This window comes from Monomorium pharaonis, chromosome 10 (assembly GCF_013373865.1).
Source record: "Monomorium pharaonis isolate MP-MQ-018 chromosome 10, ASM1337386v2, whole genome shotgun sequence".
Taxonomy (NCBI): domain Eukaryota; kingdom Metazoa; phylum Arthropoda; class Insecta; order Hymenoptera; family Formicidae; genus Monomorium; species Monomorium pharaonis.
In genome coordinates, this window is record NC_050476.1 from 6,312,675 (window position 1) to 6,337,842 (window position 25,168).

The 25,168-nt window shown below is 43.1% G+C and overlaps 1 protein-coding gene and 4 non-coding genes across 13 annotated transcripts in view; 4 read left to right on the plus strand and 1 right to left on the minus strand.

The window, feature by feature from the left end:
* Nucleotides 1-25,168, plus strand: part of LOC114255312 — a 285,016-nt gene that overhangs the window by 18,876 nt on the left and 240,972 nt on the right. For 3 of the 9 annotated variants that reach the window (XR_004964950.1, XR_004964948.1, XR_004964955.1), the window contains exon 1: nt 10,891-18,352. The exons of 2 other annotated variants lie outside the window; for them this stretch is intronic. Coding sequence is in view for 1 of the 7 variants with exons in the window: in XM_036293402.1 (XP_036149295.1) it covers nt 16,454-16,626 (173 nt within the window). In the remaining 6 variants the exon portion in view is untranslated. 4 more of the 9 variants (XR_004964949.1, XM_036293402.1, XR_004964954.1 and 1 more) reach the window with 3 other exon arrangements.
* Trnaa-ugc lies at nt 13,803-13,874 on the plus strand. The gene has a single exon. It is a non-coding gene; the product is annotated as a tRNA-Ala (tRNA).
* Trnal-uag lies at nt 22,134-22,213 on the plus strand. The gene has a single exon. It is a non-coding gene; the product is annotated as a tRNA-Leu (tRNA).
* Nucleotides 22,735-22,806, minus strand: Trnaq-cug. The gene has a single exon. It is a non-coding gene; the product is annotated as a tRNA-Gln (tRNA).
* Trnaa-ugc lies at nt 23,124-23,195 on the plus strand. The gene has a single exon. It is a non-coding gene; the product is annotated as a tRNA-Ala (tRNA).

The window sequence follows — 25,168 nt, forward strand, 5'->3', positions numbered from 1 at the left end:
AGGGAAGAGTGCGTCCCTATGCATATGCACATACCGTTCGCGAATAGCGCGGGGGGGGGGAGCTTCCAGCGGGAGCCTTCCAATCCATCTGTAAACTGTCCACTTTGATGGCACGACAATCGCACCCTGTTGTAACGAAGCATCGCGGCCGGCATTGTCTCGTTTGCGAGGAAATTGTAGTACCTGACCGGTCGAATTTATCCCGGTCGGTCCGGCTTTCGCCGAATGATTCCGAAAATAAAGATCACTCGGCGTTGATTGCACCATCGCGAAGTAATCGAGGTCTACATCGAGAGGCGACGCGCGCTTATCCCTTTCGCATGGCGTCGCATTGCTCGAAGCACCACCGTCCCCCCTCCTTCCCCCCCCCCTCCCCGTCCTCAGTTTTCCATTTACTTTGCCGTCTGTGGAATGGTTCGGTTTCGTCGATCGACCGCGATAAGCCGGGAAAATAAAACACCGAAACGTCTACTACTCGAGCCGCGAATAACGGTCCGGCGCACGATTCGCGAATAAATCCCGGCGCATTGTTATCGATACTTCCGGCAATTAGGACGATTTGAAAACACAATCGGAACGCATTCGTGGGCAGCGCGGACCAATAGGGGAATCGGTCCCGTTATTTCGTTGCGCGCGGGGCTCGCCGTACTCATAGCGGGAGTAGCGGGACTCATTTAATTAAAGAGGGATAGAGAGAGGATTAATGCGAGTCCGCGCTCTTTCAGATGAAAAGCGGAAATAAACGATATCGTCGTTGATTGTGCGAGTATCGTCCGTCCGATAATCGCGTCGGATTCCTAACGAACGGAAAAACAGCATTTACCGACCGGCCATCCCCGTGACTGCCCCCTCTGTTTTTAATGAAGTCCGGAATATAACTATAATTTTGGCCGGCCATCGGTTTCGTCTCGGGACACAAAGAGACACGTAGGCTGCGCGCAGGTGTGTCGCCATAATGTGACGGACTACTACTGCGGAAACGCGGCGAGATCGGTAAATCAGAATGATCGATACGAGCGATCAGACGCGGATAGGATTACCAGGGGGATGCGATTTGTTCGGCAAATTATACCGGCAATCACCGACTGTCCCGCTTAATCGAGTCGTTATGCCTTCCTATATAACGCTGAAAGCCAATAAAATCGCGGCCATTCGTCCCGGGGATATATGCATATATCGGCAATGTTAGGAGAGGAAAAAAACGCGATAAAATGAGATCACTAGACACGCCGGTGAATTGAAAAATATTTTTTAAATTGTTGTGCTGCTGAAGAGACCAAGTGAGAGTAGTCGGTGATATCCTAGCGAGAGAAGGACGAACATTTTGATATCCCAAATGAAACAAGTATTTCAAAGCATTTTTTAATATAATTTGTGCGTATCTGTAAAAAAATTCAATTAAGAAATTCGAAAACTCGAAAGTTTCTCTCGAAAAATTATGAGTTATTAATTTTCCCTCGGGGTCGCACGATGTGCCAGAAGATTGCGCGGAAGGGCGACGAACCATCCGTAGCGGTGCAAGTTTTTTCCTTTACGGCGGAAAAGAAGGACGCGTGCGAGAGTGAATTAATACATTAGAGTGCGCGCGACGGCGCCAGGTCGCGATGACGAGAGAGAGAGAGAGAGAGAGAGAAAGGAAGCCTTTTTGTAACCGGAGCAACAAGTGTCGTATTCCTCTTATTTTTGCGTTGCGCATAAGAATGCGCGCGTATAATCCCCCCCTCCCCTCGGCCGCTACTGGAGGCTAGTTGAAATTTAGTGGGCAGTAAAACTTTCGGCGTATATCTCGCAAAGTGGCGGCATCCATCTTGGAAATGGCCCGTACGGCACTCCGCCGCGGCGGGGGAAATGCAAATTGTCCAATATTTATATGGGACGGTCCACGGGGATGATTTGCATGGCGGCATTGAGCCTCTTGGTCGCCGACGCGGATTCTTTCCTACTTCTCTTTGCTCTCTCTCTCTCTCGAACGTGAAACCCAATCAAATCGGATATATCCTTTTGCCAGACTCTCCCATGCGCCCATATCGCCCCACTCGAGATTTTCGCGAAGGCGAAACGCATGATTGTACCATGAGACGTTACTCATGTCACTCGAATAGAACCTCGAAAGCATCTGTGCTTTTATGGACATGAAAGCTCTTATTCCATTCCGAGCTCTCTTGGTCTGCTTTTGATATTCGATAACTGATAACTCACAAATTAAATTTCCAGCTCAATAGTTTTTAATTTATTTTATCCCTTTGAGTAGGAAAAAATTATTAAATAATTCAAGCACAAATAATATGTGCACACAAAATCGGAATATGTTAAATCTATATTTAAATAATTAAATGAAATAATTAGGAGACGTGTGTATCTCTTTTGCTATCTAAAGACTTTAAAAGCATCTTATTGTTATTTACTGAACTCAGTTGCGCGCGGCGTGCCTCACAAGATTTCGTAAACAACGCAGATATACGCGTGAATATAAACGTTTCACAGACGTAAGGAGCAACGACACCGTCCGGATTTATTCGCACGGAATCTCGACGCCTCCGACACCGTCGTCTTATCGAGCTGGCGTGGCAATTCCGCAACGGTAGACAGTCTGGCGCGTCGGTTTCGCAGCGTGTCGGTCGGTCGACGTTGCCTCACGCGCGCTGCACTTTTCCACACGGCGGAGTGGAACGCGGCGCTCTTTGTAATATAATAAGGCAAACTGGCACGCCAGCAGACGGACGAGATAGCAGCGCAGTAGTGCAACAGTTGCGGAATACCCTACGGGCTCCTCCTGTGTGTGTCCTCCTCCTCCTCCTCTCCGCCCCTTTCCCTTCACCCCTCGTCTTTTGTGGCATCGGCGCGGCGTTACGAAACGCATGTCGCGGATTTTCCATTTTCCGCAGCGCCTATTTCCGCCGCAATATCGCGCTTGCACACGCGCCTCTCATGCATTATGCGAGCGCAACAGATGTAACAATCGCGATATCGCGCATTATGCGTGCGACAGATGTAACGGTCGGTCGTTCGCGCTCTCGGATCGGAGATTCCTATATTTTTAGCGAAATCATTGGTATTTTCCCCTCCGCGCGGCTTATTCCAAAATCTAAATCAATATATCCAGTTTAATGTAATATTTGAATCTAATCGCGGAAAACAAAAGTAGAGTAAAAGGCATTAGGAATCGTGCAAAAATTCCTATTTTGGATATCAATAAATAAACCATATTATTTAATTTATATGTAACATTGATATAATTAACTGTTTTAATTAATATGTGATTACCGCAATTTAATGCTGTTATATTGATGTAATTAAAGATAGATAATTGGAGGATTGAATTTTATTACAACATCTGCACACATGTACGTCGGCAAAGTTTAATTAAGTTTATATTCGATGGAACGCAGCTCGAGAGAGACGCGACGCAGATAGTTGCATCCGAATGCTTCCCTCGGTGCTATTAGATTCTGAACAAAGTGAGTCAGTTTAGAGAAGCTCGAGGAAATCGATAGACCGCATTACCCCGCGGTAGAGAGTTCGCTTCAAAGCTTAAAGTGAGTTCCACGGACATTCGCACTGGTTCACGAGATGACATCGTACATCGGCTGGCGCAAACATGTTTGCATTTGCAATCGTGCCGTATGTCGCGCTATGCACCTAGGTGCACACGTACGCGTGCATACGTAACGTACACGCACACACGTGCACGATATATAGTATTCCGCGTATTATAGAGCTGGCGTACAATGCATGTACACAATATATAGAGTATGTACGCGTATATACACACCATGTACATATATACATATAGTATGAATATATATATAATTGTGTAGAATACATGTAACCTGTACACAAACACACACACACACACTCACATGTATTTGCATGTATATGTACACATGCAAATGTATACGTAAATATATATACACGTGATATATTTACGTGTATATATATGTGTAGATGTACATACATGTATGTATATGTAGGGCCGCACGTACGGAGCCCGTTGTACGTGTCCGTCACTGTATATGCATAACGATTATATGCCTATTAGAGGAGTACAGGGGCGTATACATATATACAATACAGACATATAGGAGGAAGGAAGGAAGAGGGGCAAGATCGTGGGGGACGGCACCATTACTGGTATTGATGAGCAACCGGCCAGAGGAATTGGTTCAGCACGTGTGATCGATCTGGCTAATCTCCCTTTGCGGACAGCCAGATGCTAATCTTCGATCGATATCAGAGATAGGATGCGAAATTACGTTAGCCGCCGCAAAAGCTTGCGACTGTGAGAAACTATTACCGCCGAAATGCATCCGGCGACAGGCGATTGAGCCGTGGATTCATAGTTGATGAGGTATCGATCTACGTAAGGCTGCTTGCCTCGCATCGCGAGACTCGACGTCGCTTTGGGAATCGCGCTCGGCGTACTATCGGGGAAGCAATTCAAGTTCCTAGGAAATGAATCCGACATTGCTGAAGGCTTTTGTTACATACCGATTGTTACGTTATTCCGGTATTCGAATCATCAACGAAAATGCCAGAACAAGATAGGTTTCCCGGAGTCCATTGCGGAATAACGTAACGCAGAATTTGAAATGTAGGTTTAATCGATAATCGATAGATAAATTTGTGTGAAAATTATTTAATTAGTAATTTAAATAGCTTTTATATATTTACTCAAATCATTTTGCATTGGATGCATTAGAACATATTTATATCGGACATAATGGCAGGTATGATTAGGTAATTTATGAAAGTTTTGCATTGCGCATTGTCTCGGATAATGACGCATCTGGTGCATGTAAAAGAGACGCGCGATTACTTTAACAAAGTGTATGTATATTCTCGCCGGTCGTGGCTATCGTTACGAGTTATCTACCGCGATTACAGTGCGGTTCACAATTCAACAGAAGTCTATCCCTGACGCATCGCAAGACACTCGGTGATCGCCGGAATGGAGGTCACGAATGCGTGAAATGCGCAATTATTGTGCCCCGCGATAATGCTCGACAGAAGGCAGCGGGGATCTCCTTAATATTCTCCCTACGTCCGCTCATTTCCATTGCATACAGTCGCTCATTAGTTCTATGATCGTTCACGTGTTGATCCTCAAGCTCTTACCTGGTAGCAGTGTGACTGGTAGATGCCCCGTATTTGGATAGGAGCGTAATTACTTTTCCTGGCTTTCTATTAATTTCTATAAATTCTATTAATTTTGTTGTCCTCTGCATACTTGAAAATTAACAATAGATGAAGAAAAAATTTGTCGCTAAACTGAAAAAAAGTTCCGACCAACTGTCTTGATTAAAAAAGTTTCGAGAATGTTTCTGAAACGTGAAACGTCAGAATAGAAAAAATGTAACAAACGAAATAGATGCAAAGAATTGTTTGAAAGATTTTATACTTAAGGAATAAAATCTATTTAAATTCTATTACAAATTTTTTCTATGAACTTAATTATCAAATTACGTACATTAACATTATCGATAATCGACTTTGAATTTTTGTTATTCCTCCCTTAATTTATTCTTCACCCCGACTTGTATTTATTATTTTCTCATTTTTGTTACTTCATGGCTCACTTGGCTGATACGCCAAACAGGACTCGGCTATTTCCTTGTTATCGGCTTCAGGTTCTCGAGAACTAACCGTCCGCTCCTGATCCGCGACCCTTCGACATCTTCGCGCGCCGGAACGAAACGAGGCACTTTGCTGAATTAAAGTGCGAACAGCACGCAATTCTCGCGACCTCGCGCGAACGCGTGCACGTGACAGCGACGCGCGTAGGTAGGTTGGGTAGGTGAGTGCACGCGCGTGAATGCGTGGCGAGCTCGCTCGCCCGCCGAGAGATTCGCCGCGGTTATCTGCCCCGCTCGTCACGCCGAATTAACGCTGACATTCTTTATCTCGTAATCGGAGGCCGCCAGGCTCGCGCGATCGTGTGGTTACGGACGCAAGTAAGCGTCATACGGTCACTTAACGCAGCACGAAAATGATCCATCCCGGTAATAGAGTGTGTGTGTCTCTATTGCAAATTTCTATGCGAGAGTCTCTCAGCCGGCTCTTTTAATAACTCGCAAGAGTCAATCTTTAAAATCGACGGGAAGATTAAATTTGGACTCTGACTTTCCATTTTTTATCGTGTTAAACCAGGTCACCCTGTTGCAGTTAATAATTCATGCGACATTCAATTGCAGGGGCACGGTAGAAATTTAAATATGATACCGCTGAATGATTATGCAAATAACTTTATTTAATAATACATTTAGCTCGTATTAACAGACGCTCGTATTTTATCGAGCTCCCGATACGTAAAAATACAAGGCTGCACTATTTAACTCTTTAACGATCGATTTATGTAAATCTCGTCACGGGGGTCAACATTACTGCAACAACAAAATACAATGCTTGCGACGTGTGTGAATATATATATATATATATATATTCGCTTATATTTGTGTATATTGCACAAGATAACTATAGAGAGAGAGCAATTTGCCGATAACAAAGCGCGATCCGCTCATTAGAAATTCATATATACAGCCGTATCTTTACCGTATCATCGATCGTCGCTTTTATTGTCGGCTAATGCGACGTGTAATTGAGAAGCCCCGCGCGCATAGCGAGGGTCACGCGGGACAAAGCCATGAAACGCGAGATTTACTTTATTGCACGCAGGTGACGTAATTCACGGGCTACTGTTGCGAATTAATACCGATTGTCGCGCGGGTCGCGCCGATAAAAATAAATAATCGACCGTACCTATTTTACGAAGTAAACGCACTGAGCATTAGCATAATTTTCTACTCAAGTACTTGTCGGATGTACATTCAGGTGGTGGTGTCTCTTTCTCTCGAATAATACAATCTAATACGTTATCTCGCACGATTTAATGCACGATATCGCTCGAACTCATTATAAATTTTTTTTATTCATGTCGCTAGCTTGTTTGAAATATTACAGAAGCAAATACTTAACATTTTACGTTTTTTTTAAGTTTCGAAATTGACTAAATTGATTAAAGCCGATAATATCTTTTTAGGCGCATGATGTTTCTTCATTTCAAGAGTTGCTATAAATTTGTGCAATAACGAAGGATTGTGCTTGTACGAAGAGCGAAATTCGGTTTCGTCGATTGCGGCTCGTTTTAGTCACATTTTCATTGGAGCTGGGCGAGTCTGACGATCCCGATGCATCGCGCAATCGATTAAAATATTTTCGTTAAAGCGCACAGTTGGTCGGCGCGTAACGAGTGATTCGTATTAGGGCTGATTGTAAATTGAGCGCGAAACCACCGTTGATTGGTTTAAAATCAGATCACCGCGACTCCGTTCGTTACCCAGTGCATCTATCGTCCGTGCGGTGCATCGTCGAGGAAGACGAGCGGGACAGGCGAGGGAGGGGAGAGAGACGGAGATGCAGGGACCCTCGGATAGTGCAGCAGAGGGTAAAGCCGTACGTACCGTACAACATGAATGTTCGCGTGGTCCCCCTAAAATGAATTACGCGAACGTGGATCAGTTGCCAGGCAACGTCTCTCTCGCCGCTGCAACCCGTAATGCACTCGCTGCAGGCCACGGTTTTTGTTTGTATTAGGAAATCACCCTGTCAAGCGCGCGCGTCCGAGGGATACGCGCGACCCGAGAACTCGCGAATTTCGGGATGCAGCGCCGCGTTCTCGACTCGCAAATTTTGGGACGCGTCCGAGAGAGAACCGCATGATCGATATGCAGGATCGAGCGAGCGTTTGTGTGTCTACGTGGGGGACCGTGGATTCCCCCTGAGGTCGTGAAGTAATTAACGGAGTTGGCAGTCAATTCAAATTCGACATCCGTAAAGTTCTGTTAGATTTCGGGAAATCGTCGACGCATTGATAATGTCTCTTTCTCTTTCTCTCTCTCTCTCTCTGTCTTATGAAACATTTGAATGGCAAGTTAGGAAAACATTGGGATATTGCATTTCTTACATTGATAAACTCTCTGTGTGCACGTGCTGTTATATCGATTACACCTTATATTGATTTTCGGAATCTGTGAATAAAGAGCGTGTATTTTTTTTATTTTCGAATACGTTCCCACAACATGCATCCCCCCTGCCTCCCTGCCAGTTTCACGGTTGTAACTGCGATTTGCTTGCTTGCGTTTTCCATTTCTCTCTTTCTCTCCTTTTCTCTTTCGCGTTCCTTCTCGCGAGAAGCGGCCTTTAAAGTTTCAACCCTAAAAGTGTTTTACGCTTGGCGTCACCCATTGATCGAATTTAAAACTGATGCGTGCCCGGGCACCCGTTCGAATGACATCGCTTTGACACCCGGATGTACTGATTTTACAAGCAGGCACGCGGCGGAAACGGATTCTGGGAATGAAATTTAGGGTTGAAAAAAGGACAGGCCGGTAGGAAGGGTGAAAGAGGGAGAGAACGAGAATGTGAGAGTAAAAGCCACACGAAGGGGTGAAGGGGTACGGCGGGTCGGGTACTCCCCGTGCACGCTCAACGTAGTTATACGCCCACGTAACATCGCTACTGACAAGCATAGCGAATTATCTACTTTCGTGCGATAACTCTGGACGTGGATTCTAGAATTTACTAATGCAGGAAGCTTGTTGCTATTATAGATTTGCTTTAGTAACACATGTTCTTGCTGCAGAATATATTGCACGAGTGTTTCATACAGTCACGTACGATATTTTATTTCAAAGTGGTCTGCAGATTAACTGAAATAAAAACCTTGATATGAAAATATCGAGGTTGTCCAAGTTTAGTTGATTTGCTTTTTTATGTATGTTATTTTGTTAATTATAAGAAAATAACATACATAAAAATGTATGTTATTTTCTTATAATTAACAAAATTTAACACTTCTTACAAATTAAAATAATTGATTATCATTGAAATTTATTTTCAAAAAGTAAAAAATAATACGCCGAATAGCGCGCGCAAAGCGCCTCTAGTAAAGCTCTTAAAAAAAAAATTCGATTGCGTTCAAAATATATTACACGTGTGCAGTAATGAATTCTAATTATACACATTTTTGAACAGTCTTTTATTTTAATTAACCATTAATTCGATTTTATTAATAGTATCGTATTGCACGCGATATCGGACTGAAGTACCGCGTAATTTTCAAATTCCCTCTCTGTTGTTTGAGGTCCGTTCGTTGCGCCAATTTGCACGCGGGGATTCGCGAGTGTCGAGCGGCTCGTACTTTTCTCGCGTCGCAATGTAATGAAGAGCGCATCGCGTGCGATTAACGGCGTGGATGCAATGCAGAGTGCCGCGCAATTATCGTATTTTGGTGATTAGTATCCACGTAATTGTAATTAACCGTATTTTCACGAGCGAATGCTCGCTATTCTCCGCTGTGCATCATTTAAAGCCCGTTACTTCTACGCACAAAGCTTCAACGATTACAGTGTTAAATTTATATTTTAAAAGATATTTGAAAAAAAGAGTAGAAGAGAGAAAAGATAGTAATTATAAATTAATAACCATTCAAATATATAATTATAAAATTTAAAATAAATTTTTATCTTTAACGATATACGAAACACAATCGATTTTTGTAATTTGTACGCGCGCACACTTCAGCATCCTGTCGATTGTCAGCGAACGATTATTCACGCCCGAGCCGTTTGGCCTCGCTGGATTACTCGGGCGGCGTATTGACAAACGGATTAACGTCAAGTTGACTTAGCGTCATCGATAAGGAGCCGATAACCGATACGTAATTGCGACGAAATAGCCGGCGGGACTCGCGGTCGCGGCGGGCGGTCCTTTATCTTTGGCCGCGCGCGGCTTCTCGCGGTTTACATCGACTCTCAACGTCAAATCGTAAAATGTGAGAACGGCCCTTTGCATACGGCGCGACGAATCGCGAGATTGGATGTGTCACGATTTTATGCGCGCCCAGACGACGATCCTTATCCCCGGTTCGCACTCTCGGCCGATCGTTACTGAATTTTCACGCTGCCTTTGCTATGTACGCTCCACGTGGAATCCCGTTCTTACATTTTCGTGACGCTCAGCGATCAGTACGTGGCTCTTTGATAGGCGTGACGATCGAAGCTGAGATACGTGTCACTTTGAATAGATTGCAAGAGAAAGATCCGAAAGTAGAATATAGTACACCTAATAATAAATTATACAAAGAATATCGAACTTGCACGGTATAAAGTTTTATATACAAAAATGAAGAATTCTTACAATCTTTTTGCGATCTTTTTAATGTAGCATACGAAAAGACAATGGCTGGATAGGCAAACGTTAAAATATGTAATTAAAATGCAAAAAATGTGCATCACAATAATTTGTCGTCTCAAATTTATATATCGAGACCGCGATAAACCGCGGCAAATGTTATCCCGTTAGAAACAGTCGTATTTGCTATCCTAACAAAAATCGCTCTCGCTTTGATCAGGAATATTACGAGAAACCTATAAAATTCGAGGAACTCCCGGGGCTGCACGTTATCCGAAAGCCTACGGACCGCGCTTTATCTCCCGAATGTAAAGAAGCGCTCCGGTCTGATACGGTTGGAAACTTGCTGCGCCGGACCGTATTTACCGAGAACTTTTCCTGAAGAATCGCACACAAAGGCCCCTTCCCGGTGGGCCACCGCGGGTTACTTTCGTGTAAACAGCAATCTCTTTCTCCGCGACGGCGGCGGGGGTGGACGCGGAAGGGGGGGGGGACGTTATCGCGGGATTATTTCTTTCATTCATCTCGGCGACTTAAGGATTCTAAGAATAAAATATGCAGGCCGCGTCTTTAGAAGGGGCAGGTCGCTCTTCACAGGGCCCACGGCCGTTTTCTGGTAATTACGTCGGTTAATTGCAGAGGACGGGCCTCGCTCGCGCCACTTGTTATTCGCCGGATCCTGGAGCCGTCGCGCTGCTGCTGGAAAACACACACACACACACACACACACACACATATATATATATATATAGCAAAAGAATGTTTACGAATATTCCCTGACTGTTAAAGTATAATAGGACGTATGCCTGTAGGCGCCTCTTTTAGGCTTCGAGGATTAACATCGCTAATTGTTAGTCTCAAAGGATGCGAAAAAGCCACCGGTAAGCCGTTCCAGGGGGCAGTGTCCCGGAAAATTAAGGATTAGCAGTCAGTTCTGGAGAGAGAGAGAGAGAAAGAGTGTTCAGGGGCGGTTATTACTTCATGCCCACGTGATGGGCGTAATACGCTGCTGTAAAATATGCCTTCTTAGAACTCCCGTGCACAAAGGGTTTAGCCTTTAAGAGGCGCGGTGAAATATTGGCGACGCAAGACGCTTGGAAGTGATCCAGTGTTTTAAAATTCAAAGGGAGAATATTTCGCGCTCTTGCGAGCTCGACGCGCTTGCTTTTGAATCCTTGACGTGTTACGTGAAAGCTCAGCTAATAACAGTATGACTTATTTATGCAGTTTTGTAGATGGAAAAGAGCGCGTTGTTTATTTTTTATTTTTTTTTTTTTAAGAGGTCGTGTGGAAACGTCATTTTGTCGTGCGATCATGAATTTTTCTCGTCGCTATCGACGAGTATTGAAGCCCGAATTTTCTGTGCTTTTAAGATACGCCCGGAACATTGTTTTAAAACACCGCGCTATCATTCTCATGTTACTGTTTGCCTTTAGATTTACAGAGAGGGAGATTCTCGGATTTATACGATAAGAATACTCGTTCTTATTCATCTGCCTCCGAAATATCACGTTACGCTCAGTATCAAGTTACGGTTTATCAAGTTTTCAAACGCACAAAAATATTTAAAAGCTAGTATCAAATTGCAAGTTACTAAGTTATCGTAAAATATTGACCTGCACGCTGTAAATAGGGAAAGAAAATTTAATCTTGACGTATAGGATCATAACGCGCTCAATGAGACACGTGTAACGCGATACTCGCGAAAACAGCAATAAACATCTTAGCCATCTGTAAATATTTCCTCAAGAAATATCTTTTCAAAACGTTATAGTTTAGATGTAGACTATAGGTATACGAAAATTTTGCGTTAAATTTTGGCAGATTATTATCTTTTCATTTTTGCAAAATACTTATATAGAGTTGAAAATAACAAATGGTATTCGCCCTGGGATTAATATATGATATTCGAGTGTGAAACATAACGTTAAGTTACGACATGAGTAAAGTTTGCTCGGAGCGCAGTCTCGGATTTTACGGGGACCGCTTTCACAATGTGCCTGCAAAGTAATTAAGAATATATCAGCACGTTTATGAATCGTAGCATGCCGCATGAATGGTCGATAGCCGACAAGCCGATAGAATCATTTCGTCGCCCTCACTCTGTCAGGCATATCCACACGCTCTCATATATCAAACGATACGTCATGCGTTGCAATTACTCGAACAATAGCGCTTTCAAGACACGCGTTTCTCCATCAATTAGAGAACCGTTGAAGCTGCAATAATGTTTGTAACACCAGAATTTATTCGTGCGTTCTGTTGTAAAAATTGCGCGATTTTCAGAAATATTTTAAGATGCCTCTACAAAATCTGCAGTAAAATAATTCATTGTTTTAATGATGCATTTTAATGATATTACATACGAAACACGGAAAACTACTTTAATCTGTGACTCTGCTCACGCTAATTAGTAATTCTTTTTTAATTGAAATCAGAGAGATAATTAAATTAAACGAACTAAAATAAAACGATAATACGACAGATACATTATGAGTAAAATATTAATTACTGTTCTTTTTTTTATGAATACGCGCGTCTTGTCATTTCAAATTATTTAGTTTATTTAAAATTTATTTATTCTTAGAATAGCATTTCTTAAACTGATTCATTCTCGCCTGTAAAATGATATTTATTTTTTTCTTTGAAAATACTTGATGTCAAACGTTGATATGTAACGAATCTCATAAGTCCATACGTATTTATAATCAAATCTTGCCCGATATTTAAGATCGTCTTAAGTCTTATCTCAACTGATCTTAAGATCCTATCTAGAATCTCGTGAGATAACCATCTCACGATCGTGCTTAAGTACAATCTGATTACGAGCAACTTTAATGTGAAATCAACGATTTCCATTACATTATATTCGTATGTTAAACATATGCACGCACGATCGAAGATTACTTTCTCTCGAGTTATTTCCCTTCGCTCCATTTATCGGAGCGTCTATCACGTCATCATTCAATTCGTGCCGAGTTGATTCGCGAGGTTCAGAAATGCAAATTAAACGGGACAAGGAAAACACGACGAACGGGGGGGGGGGGAATTATCGCGCGTGTCAGAAGCCGCTGAACGGAAGAGACGCGAGTGCGGGAATGAGTGCGGGCGGACGACGCGCGTCAAGGATAAAAGTGCGATGGACGATAGATCTTCATTAGACTACGACGGTGCATAAGTCACGCGACGGGGGGGCACGACTTTTAGCTACCCTTGTAATTCTCCAGCACGTATGTAAGCGCGCCTACGTACGGAAACATGATGATGATGATGACCGCACGATCGTCACGGATAACTTGTTCGTCATCATACGTTACACAATCCAATCGTCATGTATTACAAAATATTTCGAATTTATTGTCATTTACGATTTTAATTATAATATTTATTACGGATGTAATATTTAGTTAAATCTGCTACGGCAAAATAATGGAAATAGGTGGAAGAGTATTTGTGCATATAAATGTATAAAAAATGGTGACTTTGATAGATATTTAATTAATCGAGTCAAATATTTAACATTATTTTTTCTTTTTTAAATTTAATTTTCTATAAAACACAGATATAATTAGTCGATTACGTATCATTGTTGAGAAAGATGCTATTGGAGAGTTGGGGATGTAGCTCAGTGGTAGAGCGTTCGCTTTGCATGTGAAAGGTCCCGGGTTCGATCCCCGGCATCTCCAATCTTTTGTTGTTTAAAAAAATTTTTTTTTTTTAACATGAATATGTAAACGGTAAAATATATTTTTGCATTTTCTCATTAAGTTTCCAACTTACTGTATACCATCTTTCTCATTTAGCACATAGTTTAATATTTTAAGGTGTGTGGATTGATAGAAAATATGAAAGAATGTTTTTAAGCAACACCTTGCTTTTCTCTTGTTTTATGTCTTTATTAGAGATGTGCGAATCAAGATTTTTCAACAATAAATTTGAATCGATCGTTGAAACATTACTTTTAATTAAAAATGATATTTATATACAATTATAATTGGATACAATATGTAAATAATAAACGATTTCTATGTATGAGAAAAATTATATTGATTGTGTTTATTTTAAATATGATTTTACACAATTGTCATATACGATAACTCATATTCAAATATTTCGTACATCTCTAGTTTTTGTTATATGTATGCTTGATGTAAAAAACAAATATCTGACGTTCCCTTTTTTTCTCTATTTTTTTTCTGAAATGTGTGAGGTTATTTAATCAAGCTTCGGACGTGTGCGCAAACAAACACAAAACAAATATCATTGCGTTGCATCATGAATAATCGTGCGTGCAAGACAGCGTGTTTCTCCCCAGTATATTTTCGTAGCTTGTGGTCAATCAAAGCTTTTTTTTTTTAAGAAACCGTATAACCGAGGTCCGTTATGAGGTCCGTCTATCTACCGTCCGGCTGTTTTACGTTTCGCGAAGCCGGAAAATCGCCAAGTTCGCGGAGAGTTTGTTAAGGTTTCGGCGTTTAATTTCACCACAATGCCAGTCTGTCCGCAACCGAGGCTTTCCGTTTTTTTTTGCTCGTAGCGGAGCGCAAGAACGCGCACCTTGAGTAAATTGGAACTCGCGTTTCTACGTTTTCCACATAAAAAGAACGCACATGGAGAAAACGTTAAAATTATCGTCGGGACGATGTATTACAGCGAGCACCGTACCGTAAGACAAACGCAAATGAGTAACAAGCGGCAATGGACCGCCGTTTATTTTCTCGAATACTTATACGTGAAAAGAGTTAAATGCCGCGAGCGGCGGATTTAATAACTCGAGCGGTTCGGTACCATGATGAAAAGCCTTTTGTCTCACATGTACGTTCGAAAACGAGGCAAACGAGCATGGGCAGAAGGAGACGGAGGAGAAAGAGAAGGAGGAGAAGGAAGAAAAGAGAAATAGCCGGAATATCGAGGCTGCGATAGAGTAAAAAGGGTAACTAGAATAAAAGAGAGAAGGAAGGAGAGGGTGGATTTGGTCGTCGATTGAGCGTGCGTAACTCGCCCCGATGGGCTTGTAGCAGGCTGCTCGCTTTCCCGGTCGCGTCCGAGTCGGTGGACGGTGAGGCGGATGCATTTACGGGGAGAGAAAAAAAAAGGGGGGGAAGAGAGATGCACATGACTGCGGGATTGCATTGACTGCAGCGGAATAACACGGTTTCGAGATCGCGTTCATAATCCACTCATGCAGCAGGGATGCCGGGGACTGCATCCGGGCGACGCAGGCCCGCCCCGCACCACTCGTCGCAAGCTCAAGCTATGCACTTCTGACCGTAGGATACGTTTATACGCTGATGCATTTATTGCTGATGCACCAAGGGAGGAAATTGACATCGGCGGCGTTCATTGTCGCCGTACGACGACGTCGCGAGCTCTAGTGGCCGAGCCAAGGGGTTGACCAGTTGAGACGAGAGGTAAAGGGAGGCCGCGCCATTCCTACAGCATTACGTCATATATCGATTCTCTCTCGGGGATTCCCACGGAGTCAACCCACCACCGGGAGCTCGTTGCACCGCAGGTAACTGCGCAGTTGTGCAGTTGTGCCGTACGCTGCGTAGTTCGCCGCGTATTGCCTCTACATGTATGTGTGTGTGTCTGCCCGTGCTACCCTTTGATCTATTTTTTATTCCAATATTAAAATTTACATTTAGGAGGGAAAAATATGAAACTAACAATTATAATTATATTATGATCAGAAAAAAATCAATGATATAGATTGCAAGCAGTGCCTCATACTTTCCAGTCTTTCGTCGAATATTATTTATCAATTTATTCATCATATAATTATTAACTTGTGATCTATTATTTACCGTTCAATGACAATATTGTAATGCCGGAATCTTCGTTCCGTTTGCGCAAATCTGCGATGTGTACAACGCGCGAGATAAAAGGATAATTAAAAACTAACAATGTGCCAACGCTCGCGCACGCATTCGATTTAACGCTGTTGTTTTACATCGTATCGTGCACATATGCACTCCATGCAGATATCAGCGTGATGGTAGTACCGTAACTGAGAATGATTTGATTGAATTTAACTTCCGGAGCGGACAATCAAAAAAGCAATTTCAACGCGCGTCATTGCCGGGGTCGAAACTCGTCGGCGGGCGAATTAAAAAAAAAAAGGAAGCAATCGGGAACGTGTGGCGCGTCTCGCTTTGGGGGTAATCACCGTCGCGTGTCTAAAAATGAGACTGCCACGACTGATTAATCATCGGCAATCTCGCGCGAGAGAACGGCGAAAAGGACGCCGCGCCATTAGCAGCAAATGACGAAAACTCCGTCACCGGGTGTATCCATGCTGTGCTCGGGAAAACGCGTTATTTTTTTCCTCCCTCTCTTCCGTTCGCCGTTTCTCTTTGCTCTCCTTCCGTCTCTCACCACCCGTACACAACCATACATACGGAGGAGGAGATACCGCGGCGTGGTGTGCGGAGGGGGGTGAGTAATTTAATTGAAATTCCCCTCTGTGAAATTGTGGAAAAATCGAGTCATGCGATCGCCGGAGCCTGCGCGAAAATGAAATTACAGGAGAAAACGAGGTTTGTCCGATGATGCAGGTGAACGCCGGTTTCAAGGGAGATGGTCGGCGATCGGGGAAGGACGAAGGCGAAGGGAGATGGAAACAGAGGAAGTATCTGCATACGCGGGGGCCTAGCTAGCAAGCTAGCTAGCTAGCTAGCACTCGACGGCTTTGCCCCCGCGCGGGCAAATTTTTCGATTTTGAATTTCCGGCGCAAATTGGCCTTGCGAAATTACCCTCAATTACCGCGACGCGAGGGCTACCGCTTCGGTGATGTGAGTGAGAGGCACTCCACCCGGCCTCGAGCTCGCGCGCGACTCCACTAGCTGGAAAATATCCTATTTCGCGTGGGCCACTCGAACTTTTCGGCCGTGCGGAAACGCGAGGGTCACGCGCACCCGTATCGCGTATACGCGCAAATTGCTCGGCAAAAATCGATCGATAATTCAGCCCGTATTAATCGTGTATAGTTTCCCCGGAGCTCCCTGTGTCTCGGAGTCTCGAGCCGCGCGCGCCCCGAAATATCGCGCGCGTGGAAATATGCGCGCTCGCGTCGGACGAGCCACGAAATACGAGAGCCTCGGATTCCGCGAATAGCTCCATTCGTAATGAAATTGTTTTTAATTAAGCCTGCGACTCATAACGCGCGAGCGACGCTACACGTCGAGCTAGGATAATTTGATGACGAGCTGAAAAGCATCCCTTTCCTCCCCCCGCCCCATTAACATTTCCATATCTTGGAACTACTCGTTTCGTTCCACTCGGATGCATTAAAGATGAACGTATAATTGTTCGTACGCGAAATCGCGTGTCCTCGAAACGTGAAACAAAACCACGGCGGATGATCCGCCTCGCTTCACGAATAATTGTCGATAATTTATACTTTTCGGGCGATACGTCGAAGCGTTTTTATTAATCTTCCACGGCGAGACACAGCGGTTTATTATCATGCGTCTGCATAGTGCTCGCGGTGATAGCGCGTGCAAATATTTCTTGGCAAATGAAACTCGTTGCCCGCGTATACGAAAAGCTTTCGCGGACGCGAGCGTAGTCATAGCCGTTTTTAATTAAACTCCCGCGCTGTGAAACGCTGCAGCGACTACGTGGTGCAACGCGTTCGTTAACCGCGCGTAAACTTCGACGGGAGGCGGAGTCGCACCACCGAAAACTTGGTATTTCCGCGCGCGGACGAGAGGAATTATTCATCGCGATATTTCGCGCGAGATCCCCCATTAAAAATGAATCCCCGCCTCTCCCTCTCCCCGAGCGAGCGAGGAAGCGACCTATCGTCGCGCATATTTTACTATGCGCGCTTTAATTACCGAGTGCCGGTCCGCCAAAAGCGACGAAAATGTAAACAGAGGCCGATGTAATTCGATTCGCCTGGCACAAATATTTGTGGCCGTGTAACGCGCCACGCCGTTACGCGCGACTCGAGTCAACGGGCCGCGTTACCGGAACTGCGTAGTGCCCTGCCGCGTGTGTGTGTGTGTGTGTGTGTGTGTGTGTGTGTGTGTGTGTGTACTACGCGCGTGGGGTTAAACCGGCTGCAGAATGCATCCGGAACCGCTGCGGGTCAGTTACGTGAAAACGATCCGCCGCCCCTGCCGTACATCGCGTTTCGGCAGAGATAGGTCTCTCGACGTAAGTACGGGGCATTGTGCAGTTACGCAAGGAGGATTATGCCGGCCGGGAACGGATTAATCCATCACTCGTGGGCGAAACAATGGCGCCGATTGTCGATCGTTTCCCCATTGTGCAAGTAATCCCACGGATGGTAAAATAATGAGATTGCAAAATCGGCGTGTGCAACCGGCTTCCGAAACGAAACGCCTCCGTGTAGTGCGCTCGAAGGAAATGCAACCGCGTAATTGTTGCAATTACTCCTAACGTACGACGTTTCAAGTTGGTAGGATATTTAATGACTAACTCGATTGTAAAAAGTGAGGCTGAATCATGAAATAACAATTTTGCACAATTTACACACTGAAGTAACGTCCGTTAACTCGCGTTAACGCACGGCGTCGTTGTCGGAGCTACCCCTACGATTGAAATGCGATTACGAAACGTAGCCACACGTAGCCTTGTTTCTGATAGTAACGGCCCTGCTTCCCACATACGTGCCGGATCGGATGCGTGCAATTGCACGCGGTATGGTGCAACTTGCCGGTCGCTGCGGTCGAGGGTGTATGCACTCGAGCGCAGCCCCGAATCGTAGGTCAGTTACGAGAAAATATTGACTGATCGCGCGTAATGGCGCATCCGATATTAACAATAGTAACCGCCCCCCTTGGATCTATCCGCTATCTCTCGCTCTTCCCGTGCACGCGTGCGTGCGTGCGCGTGTGTGCGTGCGCGTATTAACGTGCGTGCCGTACGCGCGCAGCTATAACGGGGTAGGTAAACATAGGCGCACACGGATATTAAAGCGAGCGCGTTTCCTGGCTCGCATCAATTGTCATTAAACGACATGATTATTGCGCATGTTGACGATTATTGCTGCGATAGACCATTACTGGAATATCCGTGCGAGCCGCGGCCTCATAATGATCGATAGCCGATATATATTCATCGGGCATTTCGTTAATGGCACATTGTGCCAGCTAGTGGCGCGCACGGCCCTCCCGAAAATTGCGACGGTTCGTTAACGAGACGGTGCGTTTCGAGAATCGCTGTTGACCGAAGCGTCGCGTCGTTGTCTCCGGTCTGCACGACGGTAGATAACGATAGGCGAATGAAAATGTATCGCGGTCAACGAAAATAATGGTGATGTTAATGCGATGATTTATATTCCGCATCATCTCTACGTTCACAGCAGTCAGCCGAACATGGAATCATAACGGCTAATTTCTTGATAATAAAATTTTACTCGCGATATTTAAATATTGTTTGCACACGTCTCTTTTTCAAATAAAATTTTTTACACACCCGATTTTCAGTGTCGATGCGCGATATTTTTTGAGCGCGTTAGTTCGGACCTTTCATTTTTACAATGGAAGCGTTACGGTAGCGTGGCTTTCAGCGCGCTGGCCCTTTCGCAGAAAAGGGAAAGGAAAGTAGAAAATCGAAACAGCTACCTGTTGATCGTGTAATTGTAACCATTTAACCAATTAACGACGGATATCGGCGGCGCACTGTGTACGCCTCACAAAGAACGAAAGACTCGCGCGTTGAACGATGAAAAAAAAAAAACCGTCGTCTCTCGAGCGAGTCGCTCATAATACCGTTGACGTATATTACGGCACGTTACGATACGTCGACGACCTGATGTCGGAGAAGAGTACCTGTTTAGCATCGCGTTTAGCAGAATCACGCCGCCACTTTGGTCCGATACTCGTGGCTGTCGTCGCGAATGATCGATCATATCGTCGTCGTTCATAGTCGGAACGAGGATGATCTCGATGACTCGCACCCTCTGAATTACGTCTCGCATGTTGCATATCATATAGAGAAAATCCCTCGTGAGCATGTATCGTTGTGCAGAGAGGGGGAGGTGGGGGAGGGGGAATGGAGGCATGGAAGGGGAGTCACCATCGATCTTTACGAATAAACTGCCGGAGGCCAATTGAGGATGATAAATCTATTTTATTTTCGGCGAATCATGCAACTCGTGGGGAGAGTAATGGAGATTATTAGGAAATGCAGGTGCCGCTTGTGGATATTATGAGCTCGATCGAATGGCTCCCATTCGGGCTTCCCATAAAACAATAATGGGATCGGTCGAGTGATGTGAAGAGAAAATGGAAATGATGCGAAAGGAAAACGCGCGCATTTACCTCGTTTTACGAGAGATACACACGTAAATCCATACTGATTTTCATTATCCGCGAAAGTGGCGCGGTGAAAGTAATTGATATCAGAAAATTAGACGGGCCTCTTTATTACCTGCGGGGTATTCTGTTCCCGATGCTCCCTCCTTGGTTCGGGCACCGCGGATTTGTGCCTCGATGATTTCCAAGTCAATTCGACATGTTATTTTCGGAAATGAATTTTTTTTTTTTTAAAGGGCATGTCATTCAGCGCGATATAATTAATCGCTCTGTCACAATAGAGAGGATGGAGATTCCGCGTGTTATAAAGTATCTGCGCGTGGAAACGGGAGACGAATTTATCTTCCTCCGTTCTCCGACGTCGTCGTATCTCTCGCGACGGTAACGAGGGAGGGAGAGACTCCGGGACTTCCAAGACCGATTTCGGCTTATCATGCCGGCTTATCTACGCTATACGAGTATTCACGCAAATTTATCGATCTGTCTACAGCCGTTTCGACATAACCGAAGCGCTTCGTTTCGGCTCTCGAGCGTCAGCTTTATGCCGCGATCCCTCGGGGACGCGATAAGGAAAGAAAGAAAAAAAAAATATATAAGAAGCCACCGGCAGAGTCACGTTATGAGCATGAATTTTTATATTGAGATCTTATCGCCTAGGGTAGCCGGCGCTACCGGGGAAGGGAAAATAAAAGAGGAGATTTGCGGCGCCATAATGACAATTCGCTACTGCAACGCGTGGTTGCGCGAGATGGCCAATTTAGTCGCTCGTTTCGTCTCTTCCGAGATCGATTTCTTACATTTTAAAGCGCTCGACATTTTCTAGTATCTTCTCTATCTCCATTTCTTTTTCCCTCTTCCTGATTCGATACTTTAATCTTGAAAATAATGTGATTTTGAACTTCATCGTCGTGGTAGGAAAATCTGTGTTCCAATTTCTCTTATTATAACAAAAATTCACAAGTTTTCTTTGTCGTATTACGAAACTCAAAATGTTTTATTCATCGAAACATTGACTTGTTATACTGTAATAATTACAAAGACGACTGATTGCTTGCTACTTGATTCATCGTTATCACGCGAGAATACATAGAACGGAACGAATGTCTTAACTACGTATGATTGTACACCGACTGCGAGATAAGGCAACGCGACGTGAGATGTGCCTGTAACGTGTGACGTAATCAAGGCCAGAACGATAGCAACGTGCTGAGAGAATACGAAACAATATGTTAGAGATACATGACTCTTACATCTACGGGACGTTTGTATCAAACGCGTATTATCGCTTAGTACTATTACACAAGGACATTCAATACATCAGAGTACAATCGGCAAAACCGATTAACCTGTTACATCATAAAAAGTTAATAAAAAAATATTGAAATATATTTTTCACTTGATATGTAAATTTTACAAATGCTAAAATAATTTAAACAAAACTAGCATTTCCATATAGTTTTTATGCATTAATAATATATGTATAACGTTTGAATAGATTTAATAAGATGTTATTTACAATACATAGTTAAATAAACGCTGTTTTTATATTTTGGTATTAAATTTTTTACAATCATATTTTGACCAATTTTAAATCAATATAATCTTTTACGAAGTACGACTGTTGTTATACGCAGTTAGGGCAAACTTTTGCCGAAGGCAGCGTGGCCGAGCGGTCTAAGGCGCTGGTTTTAGGCACCAGTCCGTAAGGGCGTGGGTTCGAATCCCACCGCTGTCAAATTTTTTTCTTTTATTATTTTTTGTCACTTTTATTAGAAACAATTTAAAATTAATGCAAATCATGAAAATAGTAATATTGAATTAATTTAATTTTTCTATATACCTAATTATGTTATATTTGGATTAACATTTGTTTAATCAGATAATAATTAACAGTGAATATACAAATGTCCAATTATCTTTTAACATTTAACATTTTTTTTCAACTTCTTGAATATAACGTTGTCAATTTTTTATAACTTTGTATTGTAGGGAGGGAATTTTTTATAATCAGCGTCGCATGTTAATTTATGTAGTTTACTTTAGAATAATGTTTTCGCTATCTCTACGTAAGCTAGTAATGCAAGTTTGTTAATTACAAAGTCATGTGTAATATAGAGTATAAAATTTACACAATTTTATTTTACAATGAGTCAAATTTCTACAAAAAATAAAAATAGTACTTAAAACTTATATTAATTTATTTAACGAAATAAAAGGCGTGAAATAAAGAACGAAAAGAGAATAAAATCAAAATTAAGGTCCCACCGAGATTTGAACTCGGATCGCTGGATTCAGAGTCCAGAGTGCTAACCATTACACCATGGGACCTTCAAAAATGCTTGCTGATAAGAGAGCTGAAACGGGACTTTGCCCTAGGTCATTTTGCCCTATTATCGTACTATATTTAGGCCTACATCTCGTGAGATAGCTATAGCATTTAACTTTTCGTGCTTGAAACGTGGATTGGTATCATTCACAAGTGTGTATCTGGGCGATATTCGTATAATAGAACGCTCATGTTTAACCTTTAACTGCGTAATGTCTCTTTGAATAAATTTTTATTACATTAATTCAGATAATAAATAAATGACGCTATATAAAACAGAATTGCTACTCTCGTGTTAGTCGGAGCTTATCAAAAAAACGGGGATGTAGCTCAGTGGTAGAGCGTTCGCTTTGCATGTGAAAGGCCCCGGGTTCGATCCCCGGCATCTCCAATTTTTTTATCCCAATTGTTTATATATAATTATTCTTTTTTTTTTATTAGAAAATAATTCATTGTTGCGCATACATGTGTAATTTATTTTATTCGAATCTTAATATGAATTTTTTCGGATAGAAGAATTAAAAAAAATTTAATTTTTTTTATTTTTAAGTTAATTTTATGTGTACCATTGTATACGCTACATCCTCGTTTATGATGCAATCAATTTAAATTTATTGAGCGGCAAGAAAGAATCATTTCAATACACATTTGATACAAGCTACATATCGTTGACAGTTTATATCGAGAGACACGTTCGTGAACTTGTTAACGTTGAGTCGAGCGTTGTTTTATCAACTCGGTTTTGCGCGATCAGCCACGTAAACTCGTCCGGCGCGCGGTGAAAAAAAATTGCGCATATTTAGAACGTCAATCGACGGCCGTGGCCGTATGTAAAGCATGACAGGGGAGACGATAGCATGCAAACGAAGCCGCGCAAAGAGATTGAATGGTAATAGTCTTCGATTCGTCATATGCAAAAGTTCCGCTTGTATCCGCGAGCGTGGAGCCCGAGTCCCCTCTTCTGTCGACGCGAAAGAAAGATGCTATCATTTGAATTGCCGTCGTCATCATACGGGTAGTAGAGATACGTTATGCCTATCTCCATCGAATATAGCCGGGAATAATCGTGCGAAATATACTGTGACAGGCTCTCTTTTTTCTTTACTTTTCTTTCTCTCTCCTCTCTCTCTCTCTCTTTTTCTCTCCCAGTGGGGTGAATACAAGCGCTGTGCACGTGGGAATTAATCATCGCTGGAAAAAACGACGCAATAAGGCAGAACGTAGCGCGAATCGCTCGTTCTCTAGCGTAATCGCACGTCGATGAGTCGTACGAGAGGCAAGAAATGCTAGTGGATAACGGCCTTGATTGATCGTAAGCGTACGTGGTAGTCCGTGCTCTATCGATGGTATATATGTAGCTTTGTTATATACGATGTATTTTCCTTTGCTTATATGTATTCCTTGCGTTTGTCATTTTGGAAATTCATGATTCATTATTTATATATATCGAGAAATAGATTATATAATGTCATGATTTTTTTATTCTATATATATAATATAAAATTAAATATTATCAATGTTACTTTATGTAATATTTAACCGATTATATGTAAGTTTAAGAATAAATAAAAAAATATACTAAAAGGTATTATATATAAATTATTTTTTATTTATCAAACTGCATTAAAATTCGTTTAGCAAATGTTTGGAAGATATCTTTAAAAATATTTGATGTTCAATACTAAATAGATTTTGTTCTTTATTTGCTAAAGTAAAAAATTAATTAATTAATGTTGCCCCAACATGATACTGTCGCTAAATTGTGTGGAATTCTTAGAAGGTGATATCTCGCACGGACAAAACGTATAATAAATCGGATGTATATTGCAATATCGGAGATTCGGCGAGATCTAATAGAGTCGCCTTAAAGTTGCGGTATTCGAAGTATTCTCCCGAAGGGGAAAATAAGAGAGAGTCCGTCGGGATCCCCTGTCACTGAACCGTTATAATATCCTGTCCGGCAATCCCGGGTATCTATTTTGTCCCCGAGGAAGAGCGTAACTATGTGAAAACAACATAAAAAAAATCTCGTCGCGCATAGATATCGAGTTTTGACCCCCCCCTCGGGCTGGGGTCAGCACTGGAGCGTATGACCATTTTGTCACCCTCGCCGAAAATTTTATTTACGAATATCCTTTCGCCGTGCTCGCGCGCGCGGACGCGGGCGCGAGAGTGCTCGCGTTGTCCGAATGCGTGACGCGACATAAAAGTGCCGGCGCACCCCCGCCGCGCCGGTGCAGTCGCGGGTTCTTTCCGAGTTACAAGCGACGAAACTTCCGGCTGAATTTAAATGTCCAATTGTCAGCGGCGCCGCGCTCCAAGCCCTTCGACGGACGTTTTACGGGCAATCGACGACGAAGGAAT